Consider the following 16,975-nt stretch of genomic DNA (forward strand, 5'->3'; position numbering starts at 1 on the left):
TAACCTTAGATACTGAGGAGTGCCTTTACGGTTTGGAAGGGCTCTTGAGAGCTGAGAGAAAGGCTGTTGGGGCAGAATGTGTTGGTGTCCTGTGTTATCCCCAGGCAGTATGCTGATGACAAAGAAGTAGAAACCAATGGGGTGTGGTCAAAGTACTTAGATTTTTTTTTTTTATTGTTTTACATAGGAAAACCCTTTAAAAAGTGAAGAATAAGGTATTTAGCTCTAGTGATAACGAAAGCATTCTTTATTTGTACCAAAGCCAGTTTTTATCTTGCTTTAACCAACAGAAGGACAAAGAAAAATAAATACAATACAAAAAATGAAATCTTTATTTTTTGGCTCATTTGTAATATTGTTTACATTGTTTATGATAATAACAATTTCTTGCATGCATTTCACCAACACATTACAAGTCAAAAGCATTTGTAAAAGAAAGATTCTACATTTAATGTTCGCTTGTGTATGAAACACAAAATGTCCTGATGTCCTTGATTATACAAATGTGCCATTTTGTTCTTGGGAAATATTGTGGATTCTATTTTTACAAGTCTAGTGCAGTGTGATTCAAAAATAATAAGAATAAGCTATGTAAACCGATACTGCAAGATAGCAAGGACTTCATGAACAATGAGACTGTCTTGGAACTTCTGATGAAACAGCGCTAGAAATTCACATTTCCCTAATACTTTCCTTGCTATGTCCTGTTACCAGATATAACTATTTCGAGACAAGCTGGGTTCCAAATTTACACAATTTACTTCACATTGAAATATATGCAAATATAATATTCAAACAAGATAGTCTACAAATACTTTTTTTTTTCCTCATAGTGTGATGATGCCAGTTTAAAATTACTGTGGTCAGAAATTAAGCCAGGTGAACGAGGAAAGAAATATAAGAAATAGTGATCTAAACTTGAAGACACTTTTCTTATATACAGAACTGTTGCCAAATGGTATTTCTTTACATTATTTATATATACTAACCACATCTTCAACAGGTTAAACAGTTTGCAATATGGCCTGTACAGTCTGATTCTACACCATATAGTAGCCACTTCAAATTTAAAATGCAAAACTAAAGAAGCTCATAAATAGCTGCAACCTATTGCTTAATGACTTGAAAGAATGAGGTCTGGTTGGACAATTTGATTCACTTCACCACTGACACATGGCTTCCTATAGTGGAGACTGTGGACAGTGGAAGGAGCAAGATACAGCAGCAAAAGCATTGACATGCATCAGTGATACTCTCTGAACGATCTACAATGACACAGAATACAACATGTCCTGTTGAACTCTTATGAATTGCTCATACTGTGGTACATATCTGATGCAATTCCACATGGCAAAGCCATTTAATTCTATGCTCAAATATGCACTACAGTATACTGTTAATATTTACATGGCAAAGGGTTTTTTATGGATTTATTAGATGTTGGCCATAATGAAAGAAGACAGTAACTAAAGAACAGTCTAGAGAAAAATTTGAGCTGTTTAAAAACAAAAAAAAACCCACAACAAAATGAAAGAACTCCCAGGTATATTTTGGTGAAGCTATTTTTCCAGTGCAGAAACCGCACAGTATTTTTAAGCTGTGAATATTTTAACAAAAACAAGAACTTGTTAATGTTTAATGACGTGCATAAAAATAAGTCATTGCAGATTCCTGTAAATTAGAGGAGACTTTCCAGGCACATTAATCTGGATGCACATAATCTGGATGCAGCCGTACAGTAGTTAGAACACCTCAAATTTAAGAGCAACCCTGAAACATGGAAGTTCTTGAAATCTTTACCTTTGTGCAATGTCATATTTTTATTTATGCATGATTGAAAAGTGCAGCATGTCTATGCAAATCACTTCTATCTGTACATTATAGAGAATCTGAGAGTAGAACACCTGGTCCTCATACCTCTTTCCCCAACACAAAACCTATTACAAAAATAGTCACATATAATAGTAAACAAATTGTGAATTAAAAAATGATAAATACACTAATACTGATTTTGTAAAAATATGACAAATGTAGCAGTTGCATTACAAACAGTGAAAAGAGTTACCGTTCTATATGTTTTGCAGTATGTGAAACACAAAAACATATCACTTCCCATTCATTTCATGCTCCATGTTCTCTGTGGAGCCACTTTTCCCCTCATTCTTAGCAGTGTCAGTTGTAGTGAAAACAGTAACCTCTTGTCAAGTTTGTTACCCTGATTCACAGAGTCACAGACTGATGATGAAGGTTCACTGTTTTGTTATAGGCACTGACCATTAGTGTATATATATAATGTATATATATATGCACACACACACGCGCGCGCACACACACGCACATATATATATATATGTGTAAAAACTGACAGTTTGGCATAAACCTCCTGCAGGAGTCCAGTTGATGCTTCATTCTCAAAGACTGTAAACATGTTGTCCTACAAACAGAATTCTTAAATCTTTATTTTTTATTTTCCCTGACATCTTTACCTTTGTAGTTCTTTTCTGCTTTATCTTTGTCATATTTTTCTTTGTCTGGCTTTGTTACACTGTCATAGGATGGTGGGGAAGTCGTAGAGGAACTCTCATCTGTTTTTTCTGGAGTGGAGTTCTCATTTAGTTTATCAATAATTATCTCTTTTATAACTGGTCCATCTCCTTCTTTATTTTTATTTCTGTTATATATACTAGACACCTTTTTAACTTTTTGCTTTAAAAGGTAACACCTGTAAGCACGCTGAATAATGACAGCAGATACCTCCTCCTGTTTTCGTTTTAATGTGGTTGTAATTGGTTCATAGGAGACTTTAGAAGGATTGGCCGCCATGAACCGATCTTCCATCTGTATTCTGAGGGCATCCATCTCCCCACTTTCCCCCAAAACACGCTTTGTGAAAGCAAACAAGATGTCAAGGCAGTGAATTCTGTCACCGCTTACCATGGGCAGATCCATTGCAATAAGCTGGACTTTGTTTGGTTTTGCTATAAGAAGAGGAGGATCTAACGAAGCTGCAAAATCTGATAGTTTACTGTATTCTATGAATTGTGTTGCATCGGGATCAAACTTCTCCCAGACTTCATAGAACATCTCAAAGTCATCCTCACTCAAGGGTTCAGCGCTTTCTTCAGTAGCAACGCTGAAGTTCTCCAAAATCACAGCAATGTACATGTTCACCACTACCAGGAACGATATGATAATGTAGCTGACAAAGAAGAAAATCCCAACGGAAGGGTTGCCGCAGTCGCCTTTAACGGAGCTCCCCGGGTGGTCTTTATGGGGGTCACAGTCTGGCTCCCCACTGTTAAGAATTGGGGCTAGCAAACCATCCCAGCCAGCAGACGTGGTAATTTGAAAGAGGCAGATCATGCTGTTGCCAAACGTTTCAAAGTTGAACATGTCATCAATCCCAACTTCCCTCTTGACATAGGCAAAGTTGGACATGCCAAATATCGCATAGATAAACATGACCAGGAAGAGCAGCAGGCCAATGTTGAACAAAGCAGGAAGCGACATCATCAAAGCAAAAAGCAGAGTGCGGATTCCCTTAGCGCCTTTAATGAGGCGCAGGATTCGACCGATTCTGGCAAGTCGGATGACTCTGAATAGTGTGGGGGACACAAAATACTTCTCAATCATCTCAGCTAAGAACATACCTAGAGGAAAAAAAAGAATATTTAAAATATAATTTAAAATTTATTCGTTCATTACCTATAGTAAGATTTATTTATTGTCTCCAAAACAGTCAGTATAGAGAGTCTATGTTATAGCAAAACGTCATGAAAGTTATTACATTTTATTGAAACCTGTTACTAAGGTGAAAGCACCTTCCTTATGTTGAAATGCTGTCTAGGAGAAGGGAAATAAGTAAAAGAAGAAAGGCTGCTTGTGGCATGGTAGCTAGTGTCTGTCTAAGCTTTCAGTTACTCCTGAAGCAGCCTGGAAAGAAAAGTTTCTGCCTTTAGATATAATTAGTTCTTGAAGCTGAACAATTAGTTCTTGAAGCTGAGCTTTTTACCACTGTCTTTTATGAAGGAGTATATTGGCTTAATCTCTGCAAATCCATGATTTTTTTAACTTGAGGATCTACACTGTATCAGTACAGCTTCTCTCAGGTGTATCACTCTTGAAGAATCAAGTTTTGTCACACAACTGATTTGCACCTTGGAGAGTCATTAGCTTTTAATTGACAGAAATCTAAATATTTGCCAAGACCGTTGTTAGCAAAAGCAATTAAAAATCTCACCACCTTCACATCTTTTCCAGTTTTAGTACTGAAAGCAAATTTGTGATTAGTTCACATATACCACTAAACATTCCTCTTTATATTTGTACATGTTAATCTAATGTGCCAAATAGTTCCTTTATGTGTTTTGATATAGAAGATGACAGTGACTAACAGGAGAGATAAAAATCTTACACACAACATTTCATATATTGTATGCTCTAAAGTATGAAAATCTGAATCAAGATCTAAGTCATATAGGAAAGAGAAAATTTCATATTCAGTATCATAACATCCTTGTACAAATGTTCCCTTTTCCTTCTGCTAGTTCTTTCTTCAAAGGACTTGCTCTTACCTACTATGGAGAGAATCACAACCACAAAATCAAAAATATTCCAGCCTATAGTGAAGTAGTAATGGCGAAGTGAAATCAATTTCAGGACACATTCTCCAGTGAAAAGGATAATGAACACAAGGTTAATTCGGGATAAAATTGTTTCCATTTCTTTACTCTGGTCATCTGTTTCCACCATCATTGTGACCATGTTAAGGCAGATGAGTATCATGATGCTGATGTCAAATACTTGTTTGGTTACAAAATCAAAGACCATGCCTTGGAATTTATTCTGAAAAGAAAACCAAACAAAAAAAGTAATATAGTTTATACTCTGAAAATATTTGTCTTTAAAAATGCAAAATGGGAAAGCAAGTCCCTGCAAGATTCAGGAGGGCAAGATCCATTCATGATGCATCCATTAATATACACCAAACTCATGCTGGTTTGTGTCTCATCCTGTTTGTTCGAGTGGATCAAGAAGTGTACCACTGTTTATTGAAGGGACAGGAAGGAAAACTATGAATAATAATAGTAATAACACTGACAATTGATATTATTGGTGTGAAAAAGGTGATATAACTTGATAACTAGCAAGAGTACCAGGCACATAGAAACTCATTTTCTTATCTTTATTCTTAGCTGGTTTTAGAATACTAATCCCCACAGATGTTTCTCTCTTCCTTCAGTAACTGTGCTTGGTGAGATCTTGGACTACTGAAGTTAAATGTCTCAAACACACCATGACTGCACAGCCCTAGTTTTCCTTTAGTACTTAGCTAAATGTTTATTGCCATATGTCTCTTCTTAGAAAGACTATTTTTAACCACTTGGTGTGTAAGGGGCAACAAGTATTTTATTTTTTTCAAACCCTGTAGGCGTTCAGTAAATAACAGAGTAGTTTCTTACAGAGACATTTATCCTACTTTATGCTTTACTTGCTAGAGCATTCTTTTATTTTGTAAGATTGTCTGCACCTGTTTTTCTCTTTCACATTAGGTGACCACTGCCCCCTTCTGTCTTCAGCAGCAAGGGTCAGTGCATCCCCATTTCCTACAAATCATCTGGGAGGAGCAAACCCCAAAAATTAGGTTTATCTGTGGGTAACAAGAACTAATAAATGATCCAACCAACTGTACTTTTCTAGGACTTAGGCAGGAAATTATGACATTTATCTCATTAAACTTATTAAATGCTACAGTTCATACTTCAGAGTGTATGTTTTTAAATCACACATGAATGATCTAGTCCTCTGAATTCAAAAAAAAGGGGGACAATTTCTACTTTTATAAGAAAATGAATGGAAAAAATATTTTATTTCCAGACATATAACCTTATCTTTTTTGGCTAAAATTATATTCCCAAATGAGTATTTAATATTAGGAGTATAAAAATCAAATCACTCTTACCACTGGCCTTGGTATAGGTTTCTGTGGCTTTTTGGATCCCAGTTTTTTCATTGCATTGTAATATTTCTTCTGTTCCTCTGTCATAAATATATCCTGACCTCCAAAGTAAAGAAATAATATAAAAAACTGATCAGTATCATGTCTACACATAGAACATTTAACTACAGTATGTCCCTCTGTAACATAATAGTACATTTATATTTGATTTTTTCAGGTATTTATAGCGTGGATGCTCATATGCATTCCTAACGCAAAAAAACCCCACCCTTTACTGGTGCCTTGTCAGGCTAACGGCTGAATTTTCCCAGTGTCTTCACGCTCACCTTGGCTGGCATGGCTAAAACGGTTTTTACTATACTGATGCTGTTAAATAACTTGCTGATGAGAATATATTTAGTGCATAGGAGCCTGACTGGTGCCTTACATGTTCCAAATTCTAGATAGATTTTTAGGATTACAGCTAGCCAGGTCTAAAAGTTAGGTAACTCTTGAGGCACAGGTTGTGTCAAGGGAGAACATTTCTGTCTAATCTGAGGGTTTTAATGACAGCAAAAAAACCCCACCTTTGATATAGACTTAATAAAAGTAATCCAAATCATGTCATAGCAAATTAATAATCAAAACAGCACTGGAACCCTGATGAACTCAAATTAGCCTTTGTCTGCAGATGCAAATGCTGCCAGTCAGATGTGCAACTGAGTGACTGAATTTCAGTATAAATGGATCGTGCTTATTGATGAGTCTGAACTAAGTCAGATGGAAACACAATGTCAAAGTCATTGTTTGTTAAACTGGATATCAAAGCCCAAAGCAGGGCATAACTGATAGAAACTGAGGCAGCAGCCCCAGACATGTTTATGGCTCTTTTAAGAAGCTAATGAATATTTTCACAGAGAAAAATTTCTGTAGTTCACAATTGACTTTTACCATAGATTCTGTTTGGTATTGCTGCTTTTTATTTGGTGATTGAATAAAACCAAATCATATGAAAATTGTTTTTCACAGCATACAAATATTTAGAATGATCCTGAGGTTCCATTTCTTTTTGGCAGTTGAAGGCTAAGAATCATGAGGCTTCAAATTATTTTAAATATGTCTATTTGTATTTTTAGATTTTTAAAGTTATTTTGAATAAAATTATGCATTATCAATATAATTATTTTAAACATACCTTTGTGTCAAATGTATACAGAAAAAATTTGCTTCCTTTTATACCTTTGCTTTACCATCACTGATTATAGGTTGTATTTGTGTCTAACAAGTTCATCTCATTTCTCACACAAATGTTAGAAAAATAGAGCTCTTTTGTACACATTTTTATTTGCATCTTTAAGCTTATTCGTGTGAGGTCTATTGGACTTTTAATCAACTGTTTAATTAGCTTGCCAAACTATTATCTGTTGCATAAACACAATGCTATATTGTATCTTCATTAAGTGTCAACAGTTTATAAGATTAATTAAAATTATTTTATCCTAATTCTTTAAAGTTAATAAAAACCACCCTCTCTTCCATGGCAGATAATATTACATTTAATCAAAAGAATAATGCACATTCCCTGTTTGCATCTTCATTTAAGCTCTTACACAATTTGCAAATTATTATGAACCACCTCATGATTTGTCCCTCTTTGCTTGTCAAAATGCTGAAATGCAAAGGTTAAAATCACATCCACAAGATTTAACACAGATTATGTTAAAGAAAAAGAAGGCATTTTTACTCAAGGACTTGAAATAACTTCTCATTTTTATTAGCTTTACATAAATTAGTTATTAATTCATTATAGCTAATAATTTATAGCACTATGGAAACATTTTAAATACTTATCTTCTTTTTTTGTTGGTTGAAGTTGTCTATAATGACACCAATGAAAAGGTTCAAGGTAAAGAATGATCCAAATATGATAAAGATGACAAAATAAAGATACATATACAGGTTGTCCTCATACTTAGGTTGATCTTCTACCTACAAAATAGTATATATTTTATTACCCATGAGAATACTAGATGTAAAACCCAATGTATATAATTTATTAATAATATATGCTATCTCAGCTAGGAAAGCTGTAAACTGCACTCAGCTGTTAAAAAGACCCAACATGTCCACTCCAATCAATATTTGGAGAACTGAAAGCTGAGAGAATGATTACTCATATGGAATTTTAAAGTAAATGTACACACAGATGTGTTTATGTATGTACAGATACACAAAATTCCTTATATAGAAGGAAGAAGCAATGTGGAACTGAGAGTAGTCATTAGTACTTAAATTTTAACAGCACAAATCTAAATATTTTATATTATGTTCAGTGTATTTTTATGCAACAGAATCAATCAATTTTACTATTGCCTAAATCTCCCTGGAACTCTTTTGGTCTTACATGAGTGTTCTTACATCCAGCTAAGAACAGATGCTTTCAATAAATTTCTAGTCATTGAGTTTTGTGAAATCCATTAAATTGAGGAAAATTTCTAAGGAAGATTTTGTTATTGTCTCGATTCTTCTGGATTCCGCATCTCAGTGCCTGCACCTCTACTGCACCATGTGCTAAAGTGTAGAAATGCTGAAGGTAATAAAACAGGATATCCTACGCTGGGAGACAAGTAACACTGTGTGATGACAGATATCACTAATGTGACTATAACCTAGGTTGTATAGAACAACTTCAGGCATTTATGTGGCACTTTTTTGCACAAGGTAAAAACAGTTTTAATTTTGTAGCCAAGATAAAATTCTAATCCCTGGAAAAATGAACAGATGATCTTCAACCTTAAAATCTAGTTGGAGTTAAATAGCTAGATAACATAAGTACTCAACCTAAAGAAACAACGAAATGCATAGTTATAAATTACAAATCAAGATTAATATAGTCAATATGTAATAATTACATTACATAATCTTAAATTAATCCATACTTATGATTACCAAAGGAAGTGGTTAAAAAAACTCTTCATTGTTTTTTTCATTACCATTAGGTTTTCCCAAAAAAGTCCAGTTAAATTAATTTATTTGGCTAAACAGAAGGAAGTGGGATTAATTATTTCCATTACAAATTCTAAGATTCATGGAGTTACCTGAAAGTTCCTTTCTAGATTAGATGTATCTGGAAGAAATATGTATTGGTGCTGATTATAATTTTTAATGTTATTGTATGTGTTTAAATTCTATACTCTATAGCAGAATATAACCGATAGATGATCTTTGAAAGTCTTAAACTTACATCTCGTGAATCAACAGCAGCATACATAATATCCATCCATCCTTTGAAAGTAGCCTAGAAATAAAATATAGTTGTTTATTTTCCCTATAAAAATTCATAATGTGGAAAATAACTAGGTCACAACATTTGGACCTTAACTTTTAATAAAATCATATCTAAATGTATAAACCACACAGGCATATTTTTCATAGTAATACTAGTTTTTATTTTTTAGCTATTCCAAAAATATTAAAAATTGGGCTCTGAAGATCTCAGCAAGGGCATAGTGTGTTTGAAGCTGCAGATACTTTGCAGATGGAGAATGGTAGACTCAGATAGACATCACTGGAGATGTTCAGGTAGACTCTACTACAATCACTCATGGTAACAGCCATTTTATCAGGTTTACAGCACCAATTGATGGAGTCAGTCTGAACACTTTTGCTAGGGCTAAGCTGCCATGGGATTTTTAAAAATGTTTTATTCCCACACAATTAAAAATAATAGACTGTTTAAAATCAAAATATACAGTGGTTCTTGAGGGATAAGATTTACAGAATACTAAAAAGTGAATTGTAAAAGAGTTGTGATTAACTTCTATAAAACTTTGGGCTGAGCTCCTATAGAGACTTTGTCTAAGTAGAATAAAAAGTAAAAAAGATTTGCCATCATTGCTCTAAGGAGGTGATTTTCATGGACAGGGAATGTCCACTTTCTGAGGAACAACAGAGGGTTGGTGTGACATGCTAGTTGAAGATGTGAGTGCCTGTCATTAGCCAGGGTTTCCAAGCTTATTCACAATAAAGAAAAAAAGACCTAAAAAGCCTGTGACATGAACAGAAAAAGAGCATCTCTCCTGAGGAGATTCAGGAGAGGAACCATCCCAAGAAGTATATGGCATCTGTGCTTGCCAGAAGTAGCTCTGGTACTCTGGTCCAGCTGCTAATTTTCACAGCAGATAACTTGCACTCTGGGAGTGTTCACGTCCTCCTCAACCTTGCAGTGAAACACAAATTTACTAGGAACATGCTTGGAGCCAGGCTTCATAGATCTTTCTGGCTCAGTTGACAATTGACAGCCATTTGGTGCACTTTGTGTAGCAATATTAGAAGAGGAGCAATTGATATTGATAAGAGCAATAAATACAGGAGAAGAGTGGAGGGAGAATATTAGTGGAGACAATCAGCTGAAGTGGTGACATGAGACATGCTGAAGGATCCCTTAATCTCTGCAGGAAATGTAAAGGGCAGAAGGGAAGATTTAAAAAGGAAAATAATGAAAAATTAGAACAGAAAGAAATGAAGTGAAGAAGAACAAAAGGTCCACAGGAGTGATGTAGTAATTAAAGACCAACACTGTCTGGATGGATGACATGGATGACATTCAGACACAGCTTTAAGAGACTAAAGTTTTCCTTGTACATCTTCAGAGGCAAGTCTTGGCAATAAGACAATACACTTTAAATTCTAGTACAAGGGCAGCAATGAGATCTGAAGTCAGAGTATTAGAATCATTATTCAGTACATGAGAGTCACATCAACTTTAGAGGAAAAACATTTTAAGTCAGCTAGTTCATTTGGGAATTAAGGTCAGCTAGGGGTACTGACCTGCTGTGGGACAGAAGGGACAAACATATCGTTCTTGGATGACTTGGTGATACCAGAGCAGTAACAATCTCATAACATTTCTGATAGCTTTTCATACAATGAAGCTGTATGCCAAAGTATAGACAAGCGATTGTACAGAGCTTGATCATTTAAACATAATTGCTTGCTTTCTTGGTTGTGTTTTGGATCAGATGCCAGCTACCAGAAGCTCTGTTCTAAGCCAAGGAGCCTGTAACAGGGTTTATTCCTCTGGCATAAATAAAAGGTATGCCCAGTACCTAGAACAAAGATGTTTCTGTACCACAGTGCATAGGAAAAGGACTTCAAGGGAAAATAAAATTTACAGACTCCATATAAGTAGCAGTAATAAATAGAATGAATATGCCATGCAATACAATCACATCTAATACTCCACAAGGATAATACTAAAAGTAACAGAATATTATTTGGTATATTATAATGTATTTTTAATAAGTGTTAATGGAATGTGATATTTTTTGTGATAGAAGTATTTTACATTTTCCTATTTTACACACAGTTTAATGTCTTTGTAGTTTCATGTACTTCTCACTGAAACATAATAATTTAGTAGCAAGTACTGTTTATCTGCAAACATCAAGAGAAAGCGTTATATGATTAATCAGACCTAATACTCTATTAGGATCTATCTATCAGTAACTATCCATGTTCTTCCCATGGGCACCTCCTGCTTCTCACAGAGGATTTCAGACCTGTTACACAAGTATTATGATAATACCGAAAGAATTGGCTCCATGCTACATGAAACGCTGGGTACCCCAGTCTCAGATCTTGCATTATTTATGATTCCTTTCCCTAAATCCACTTCCAGGTCTGAAAATTCATGCTCCAATTAAACAAATAACTGCACTGGATGCATCGGGTCAATATATTTTTATTTTTACCATCTAATTTACAAACTGATTCCTTAGATGAGTATAGACATGAAGAAAAATCCACTCTACCTTGACCAGGCTGTTGACAAAAGAAAAAATATTTCACAGTGTCAAAAGTGCCTAGGTTAATAGATCTGACTGCGAAAGACTGTTGCTGTAGATATGTAATGATACCTAGGAACAGGCTATGTGGGAGGCGCTGAAAGTAGTTGCTCACAGGAAACCGGACAGTCAGTTAGGATGTCTGCCTTCTTTTAAACTGCTGTCTACCTCACTGTCTTACAAGGTAACTGAGCTCATAAATCAGGGGAGAGATCTTTTAAATAATTATAGGGATCTCTGAGCCATGCCCACCATGTAAAGGCTCATGAAATGCATTCCTGAAGTTTATATTGTGCACCACCAAAAGATTCATGGACTTTTTTCACTTATTACTTTCACATTATTATCATCATCGTGAGACTGTATTTCCTAGCCTTGGAATGGAAACTTAATCTGCTATCATTAATACAAAAATTACAGGTAACAATGCAATAGAACTGTGTAAACTGTACATCATTGCTACGAAGAAATTATTCTACTACTTAACAGTCTTAACTTGCTCATTTTCCCTAGACTTCTTTAAAAAGAGCAAAAAGAAAAGATATAAATTTACTTACTACTTGAAGCAGAGCAAGATATCCAGCTCCTACATTATCAAAGTTTACTTTCACATTTTTCCATCGGGCACTTTGATTGTTTTTAATGAGTTCCTCACACTGAGTATAATTGTTGACATCACTGACATCGAACATCTCACCAGTTGTGGTGTTGACACAGTGATAGAATTTGCCAGCAAACAGATTTACTCCCATGATGCTGAAGATGAGCCAGAATATAAGACAAACCAGTAATACATTCATGATAGATGGAATTGCTCCTACAAGGGCATTTACAACCACCTAGTGTACAAATTAGACAAAATAGACACTTAGTTTATGAACAGGAAAAGAAAACTACTTTAAAAATGTTAAAACAGTATTAATATGGAATGGACAGTTAAAATATTACATTAAAAATTTATGGTGGAAATGTTACTTAAGGTTCAATAGAAACTAATGAGATTGCAAAAAGCAAGAAATAAAATAATATGGAAACCAAGACAATGCAAAAGTCTGAAAAAAACTCAAAAAGCAAAAGAAAACCTGTTAGTAGCAAGATGGATTCTTAGAATTTGTGTGCTCTAGAGAAAGAGAGAAATAAATGTTAAATTCCAACAATACAAATCAAAGTCTAGAAATAGAAAATAAACCACAAAAAGATCAAAAAATGATTATGTGGAAGACTAAATAAAAATGTCTGCATGTAAAACTGTAATTACTAATGATTTTATTCTCAGAAACTTTTTATGTATATTGGTGTATTTTAGCATTTAAATACAACGTAACATAATTAAGCATATCTTATTTAGTTGGTATTAACAGCGTGTGCTATAAGTCTTGGTTTTAAATTGCTTGGCTCACTGTAGTTACTCTTACACTTATCCTTTAGGGTTTTGTTTTTAATTGGCTGCATTTAATACAGTTGAGCTACTCTATACGGGGAAGTGGCAGTAAACAACCAGATTAAATCCCTTGGCAAAAATTTTCTTACTGTGTTTGAACTAGAAGAAAGCTGCAGATACTCTGACAATAATTTTCTACCAAATCAGTAGAGACTGCAGTAATTTTTTGTGTACGGTTTTGAAAACAGTGGAATTTTTCTGTTCACTACTTTGACTGAAAGTAGTCCAAGATCAATAGAGGTTTTGCCCATTTATTAGATAGGGACTTCTGTGTTGTTTGCAATGCAAATCATGTAAAACAGTGGTGATGGCCATGTGCAAAAGGGCACAGTCCCCTGCACTGGCTAGTGTGGTCAGCAGCCTCAACCCAGACAGGAACCACACTATTTATTTGGAAACTTAAGACATATGACTAAACTATAAACATGTATTGTAGCATTTGTGTATTTTGATGTGAAAAATTTAAAGATTTCTCAATAACATTACCTTGTTAATTTTTTATGCATCAGTTTTTCCAGGAAGTAGCACAGTCTGCATTTTCAGCAGACAGCTTGTAATAGTTAGGGTTTTGAGTTTTGGTTGGGTTTTTTGGTTTTTTTTTTTGTTTTTTGGGGTTTTTTTGTCAGATTGCCAGAATATGAAAATATTTCCGTGACAGGAAGGATTTAGCTGTGTAGGAGGAGAGGTAAGATGGCAGCAGATGCATTCATACGAAGTTAAGGACACTAGCTGAGAAAATGTTTTCCCATCTCTCCCCTTCTATGCTTCCAGCACCAACCTTATTTCAGGTATCTGTTCAGAGAACCTTTCCCTAATACTACAGCATTTATTGTGGGATATTTTCCCCAGGCAGGTAGACAGGGAGCCACAGGGCATTTTAGTTTCTGGTGTGTCACTGTTGTCATCTTCTTCACCTTTTTTTTGTTTTGTTTTGTTCCATTTTCCAGTTAATCCTGTTCCATCCTGAACCACTGACACACTGAGAATAGAAGCAAGCTACAGAAATTTATAAAATAAAGTCCCCAGCTAAACTGGAGAACCCCCCCCCCCCCAATTCTCTATTCTAAAATTTCTCATGTCCTTTTACTTTTCTATATAAGTCCACAAATCAATGGAAATTTTAACAGTGAGAGGCCTGGGATAACACAACTATGCAGCAGTGAGCAGGCAAGTTTAATGAGCTCAAGGTCTAATCTCCGAATGTAAGCTGTACACATCTTGTATATAAGGACATGTTAGAAGGCATTTTTTTTCCACATATTTTTGCATGCATTCCTATTCTGGAGTTCTTTGCAGAAGGCAGGATTGTCACAATTCTACATTAATTTTTGTATGCATACATTCATTCAGACTCATTCATTTTCTCTCACCCTCATTCCTTCAAATCGTGACAAGGCTCTTAAAGGTCTTAAAGCTCTTAATGTCCGAAGTGATTTAATGGCACCAAGTTCAGAATAGCCCAAAGCATTGGCTATTAAACTAACCAATGAGACCTATAAAAATATAGAAAAGAATATAATTATACAAATTGTTCTATATAAAATGGTTTATTTACAAAGAATAAAGAAGTATCAACAGAAATATCAACAGTGACAAATGGAAGAACACCATTCTTGCCTATAGTGACCTTGGAGGTTCAATGCCATGATTTTCATGACTTGCTGTTAAATGTCCTTTATAGCTGGATAGGGTTTAACAGTCAGATGGAAAGACTCTATTTGTGAAGGATAAAATCTTCAGAATTGCCATACTTTCAGCAACTTCATTAAGATTCAACCTTCCAAGCAATTTAAAATTCTGCATAAAGTAAGGCAGTTTATTAACTACCGACAATATAATTAATATACATAATAACTAATAATATGCTAAATAATGTAGTGTTTAATTAGCTTTTCTTATAAATATTGCTTCTAAGTCAGATACTCAGTTCATAGCAACAATGGCCAGGTATCTATGAAATATATGTTGACAGAGGTGGTACTTTCTCACTTGCCTGAAAACTCTCTCAATAGTTTTTTGGGGTTTTTTCTCTTCTAAGTATAGGAAAATATTATGGAATAGATATTAATAGATGCTAGCATTAAAGCAGTGAGTGCTTTGTTATCTACAAAAGATGTGAGCTCCTGATTCATGTTACTAGGATTTTATTATTAGCCAGTCCACTTTAGTAAGGAGCAATTAATTTACATCTCAAATGGAACTGGGTTTTAAACAGCATTAATGTGAAAGAATTTAATTTACTTTGAGCAGTTTTGGAGACAGGAGTGGGGAAATATCATACCTTACTCATATGTTACTCAGTTCTACCACCAAAAGCATAGAAGACACATAAATGAACATAGGCTTATCCAGTCCTTGAGAAAATTCCTCAAATGTTAATTTCTGTACCTCGGTCTAGAGAGTCCTTTAAATAATTGGCTGTACAGAAATAGGCATTCACCGATAATGGTGGTAAGATTTTGCTCATTATATGAAAAGGTGGTTTCCTATGTTACTTGTATCCATAAAGAGCAATTAGATGAATCACAAACACAAGATTTACAAGATCATGTCTCGAAAGAACAACCTGAGAGCAGACAGAAATCAATTATTCATTACTATGTTGCTGTGTATATTAATCTAACAGAAAACAGTATTTTAGGGAATTCGTATCACTGTACCTTTCAACTGGATTACATAACAGGATGGAATTATTTTTATCAAAGGACAGGCTTACTTTATTGTTGCAATGGATAAGTTTGTAAAGGAACTTGCTATATCTATAAGCATATTAGGAAGAAAATCTTACTGATTTTCTGTAGTCTGTAACTGAAGTCTGTTCACTTACAAAAGATAACATTATTGTTTCTGCCATTACATTCATTATTGTAATTAATTATTTATTAATAATTGTCATTAATACCATTTATTTGTCCCGTGATTCTACAGTAAGGGAGTTCTTTTTTATCCTTTGCTGCCTCTAATATATTCCAGAGATAACAAGTAATGGAATTCTCTGTATTTTTAATAGAATATTCATGGATTCACTTACATCAAGAAGATACCCAGGCACGACAATAAACTTTAGTGTAAAGACAGTACATTTTACGTCTTGAAAAGAAACTATGAAATGTATATTCAAAAAATGTCTCTTGCTGGGAGAGCAAGACTTCTCTTTAAGGTTGAAGTCACATTAATGGCTCCTTCATTTTATACTTTTCTCCTCAAACTAGCACTGAGCCTTAGCTATCTTTTTCACCAGAGTCAATACAAGCTAATTACATAGCTGTAGCTCCTGTAACTTCAGTGGCATTGGGTATATCAGCAATTTTCAAGTCATTCTCCAGCCTAGTTTGTGCTTTCCATTTCAACCTATTTGCAGCTTTCTTACCATAGTGCTAGTGTTCTTACATCATAAACCTGAAGTTGTTTCACAGAGAAATACTTCATCTGTTTTAAACAACGTTTTCCTTTGATGCAAAGTTCAAATGAGAGGTGAAGATTTGCTTGGAATTCTTTGATATGAATATCATTGTATATACAGCATAAGTATATACACCTGGTCTGTACTGCTCTGGTTTTCTCAGTCTTCTTACCTTGGTCTTCTGTCATCTGTTCCACCTGTTTTGTTGCTAGTAGGTAAGAAAATAAATGTCTCTGTACACACATAAATAGATTGAATTGTTTCTTTTGAAATAGGAATGCATGCAGATGCAGTAATGAAGTCAAAATCATGGACAGAATTTTTACATTTGTTTCCTAGAACTGGAG

The 16,975-nt window shown here is 34.6% G+C and overlaps 1 protein-coding gene across 1 annotated transcript in view; it reads right to left on the reverse strand.

Moving 5' to 3' along the window:
• Positions 1-234: 234 nt before the first annotated feature.
• LOC119152714 (sodium channel protein type 2 subunit alpha-like) overlaps positions 235-16,975 on the reverse strand; it is a 78,713-nt gene continuing 61,972 nt past the window's right edge. Inside the window, 7 exon segments of the mRNA XM_037398340.1 lie at positions 235-3,650; positions 4,575-4,845; positions 5,963-6,067; positions 7,790-7,927; positions 9,183-9,236; positions 12,342-12,623; positions 14,596-14,718. Of these exon segments, the coding sequence (XP_037254237.1) occupies positions 2,458-3,650; positions 4,575-4,845; positions 5,963-6,067; positions 7,790-7,927; positions 9,183-9,236; positions 12,342-12,623; positions 14,596-14,718 (2,166 nt within the window). The 3' untranslated portion in view covers positions 235-2,457.

The sequence above is a fragment of the Falco rusticolus genome, chromosome 8 (genome assembly GCF_015220075.1).
Source record: "Falco rusticolus isolate bFalRus1 chromosome 8, bFalRus1.pri, whole genome shotgun sequence".
NCBI classification, from domain to species: domain Eukaryota; kingdom Metazoa; phylum Chordata; class Aves; order Falconiformes; family Falconidae; genus Falco; species Falco rusticolus.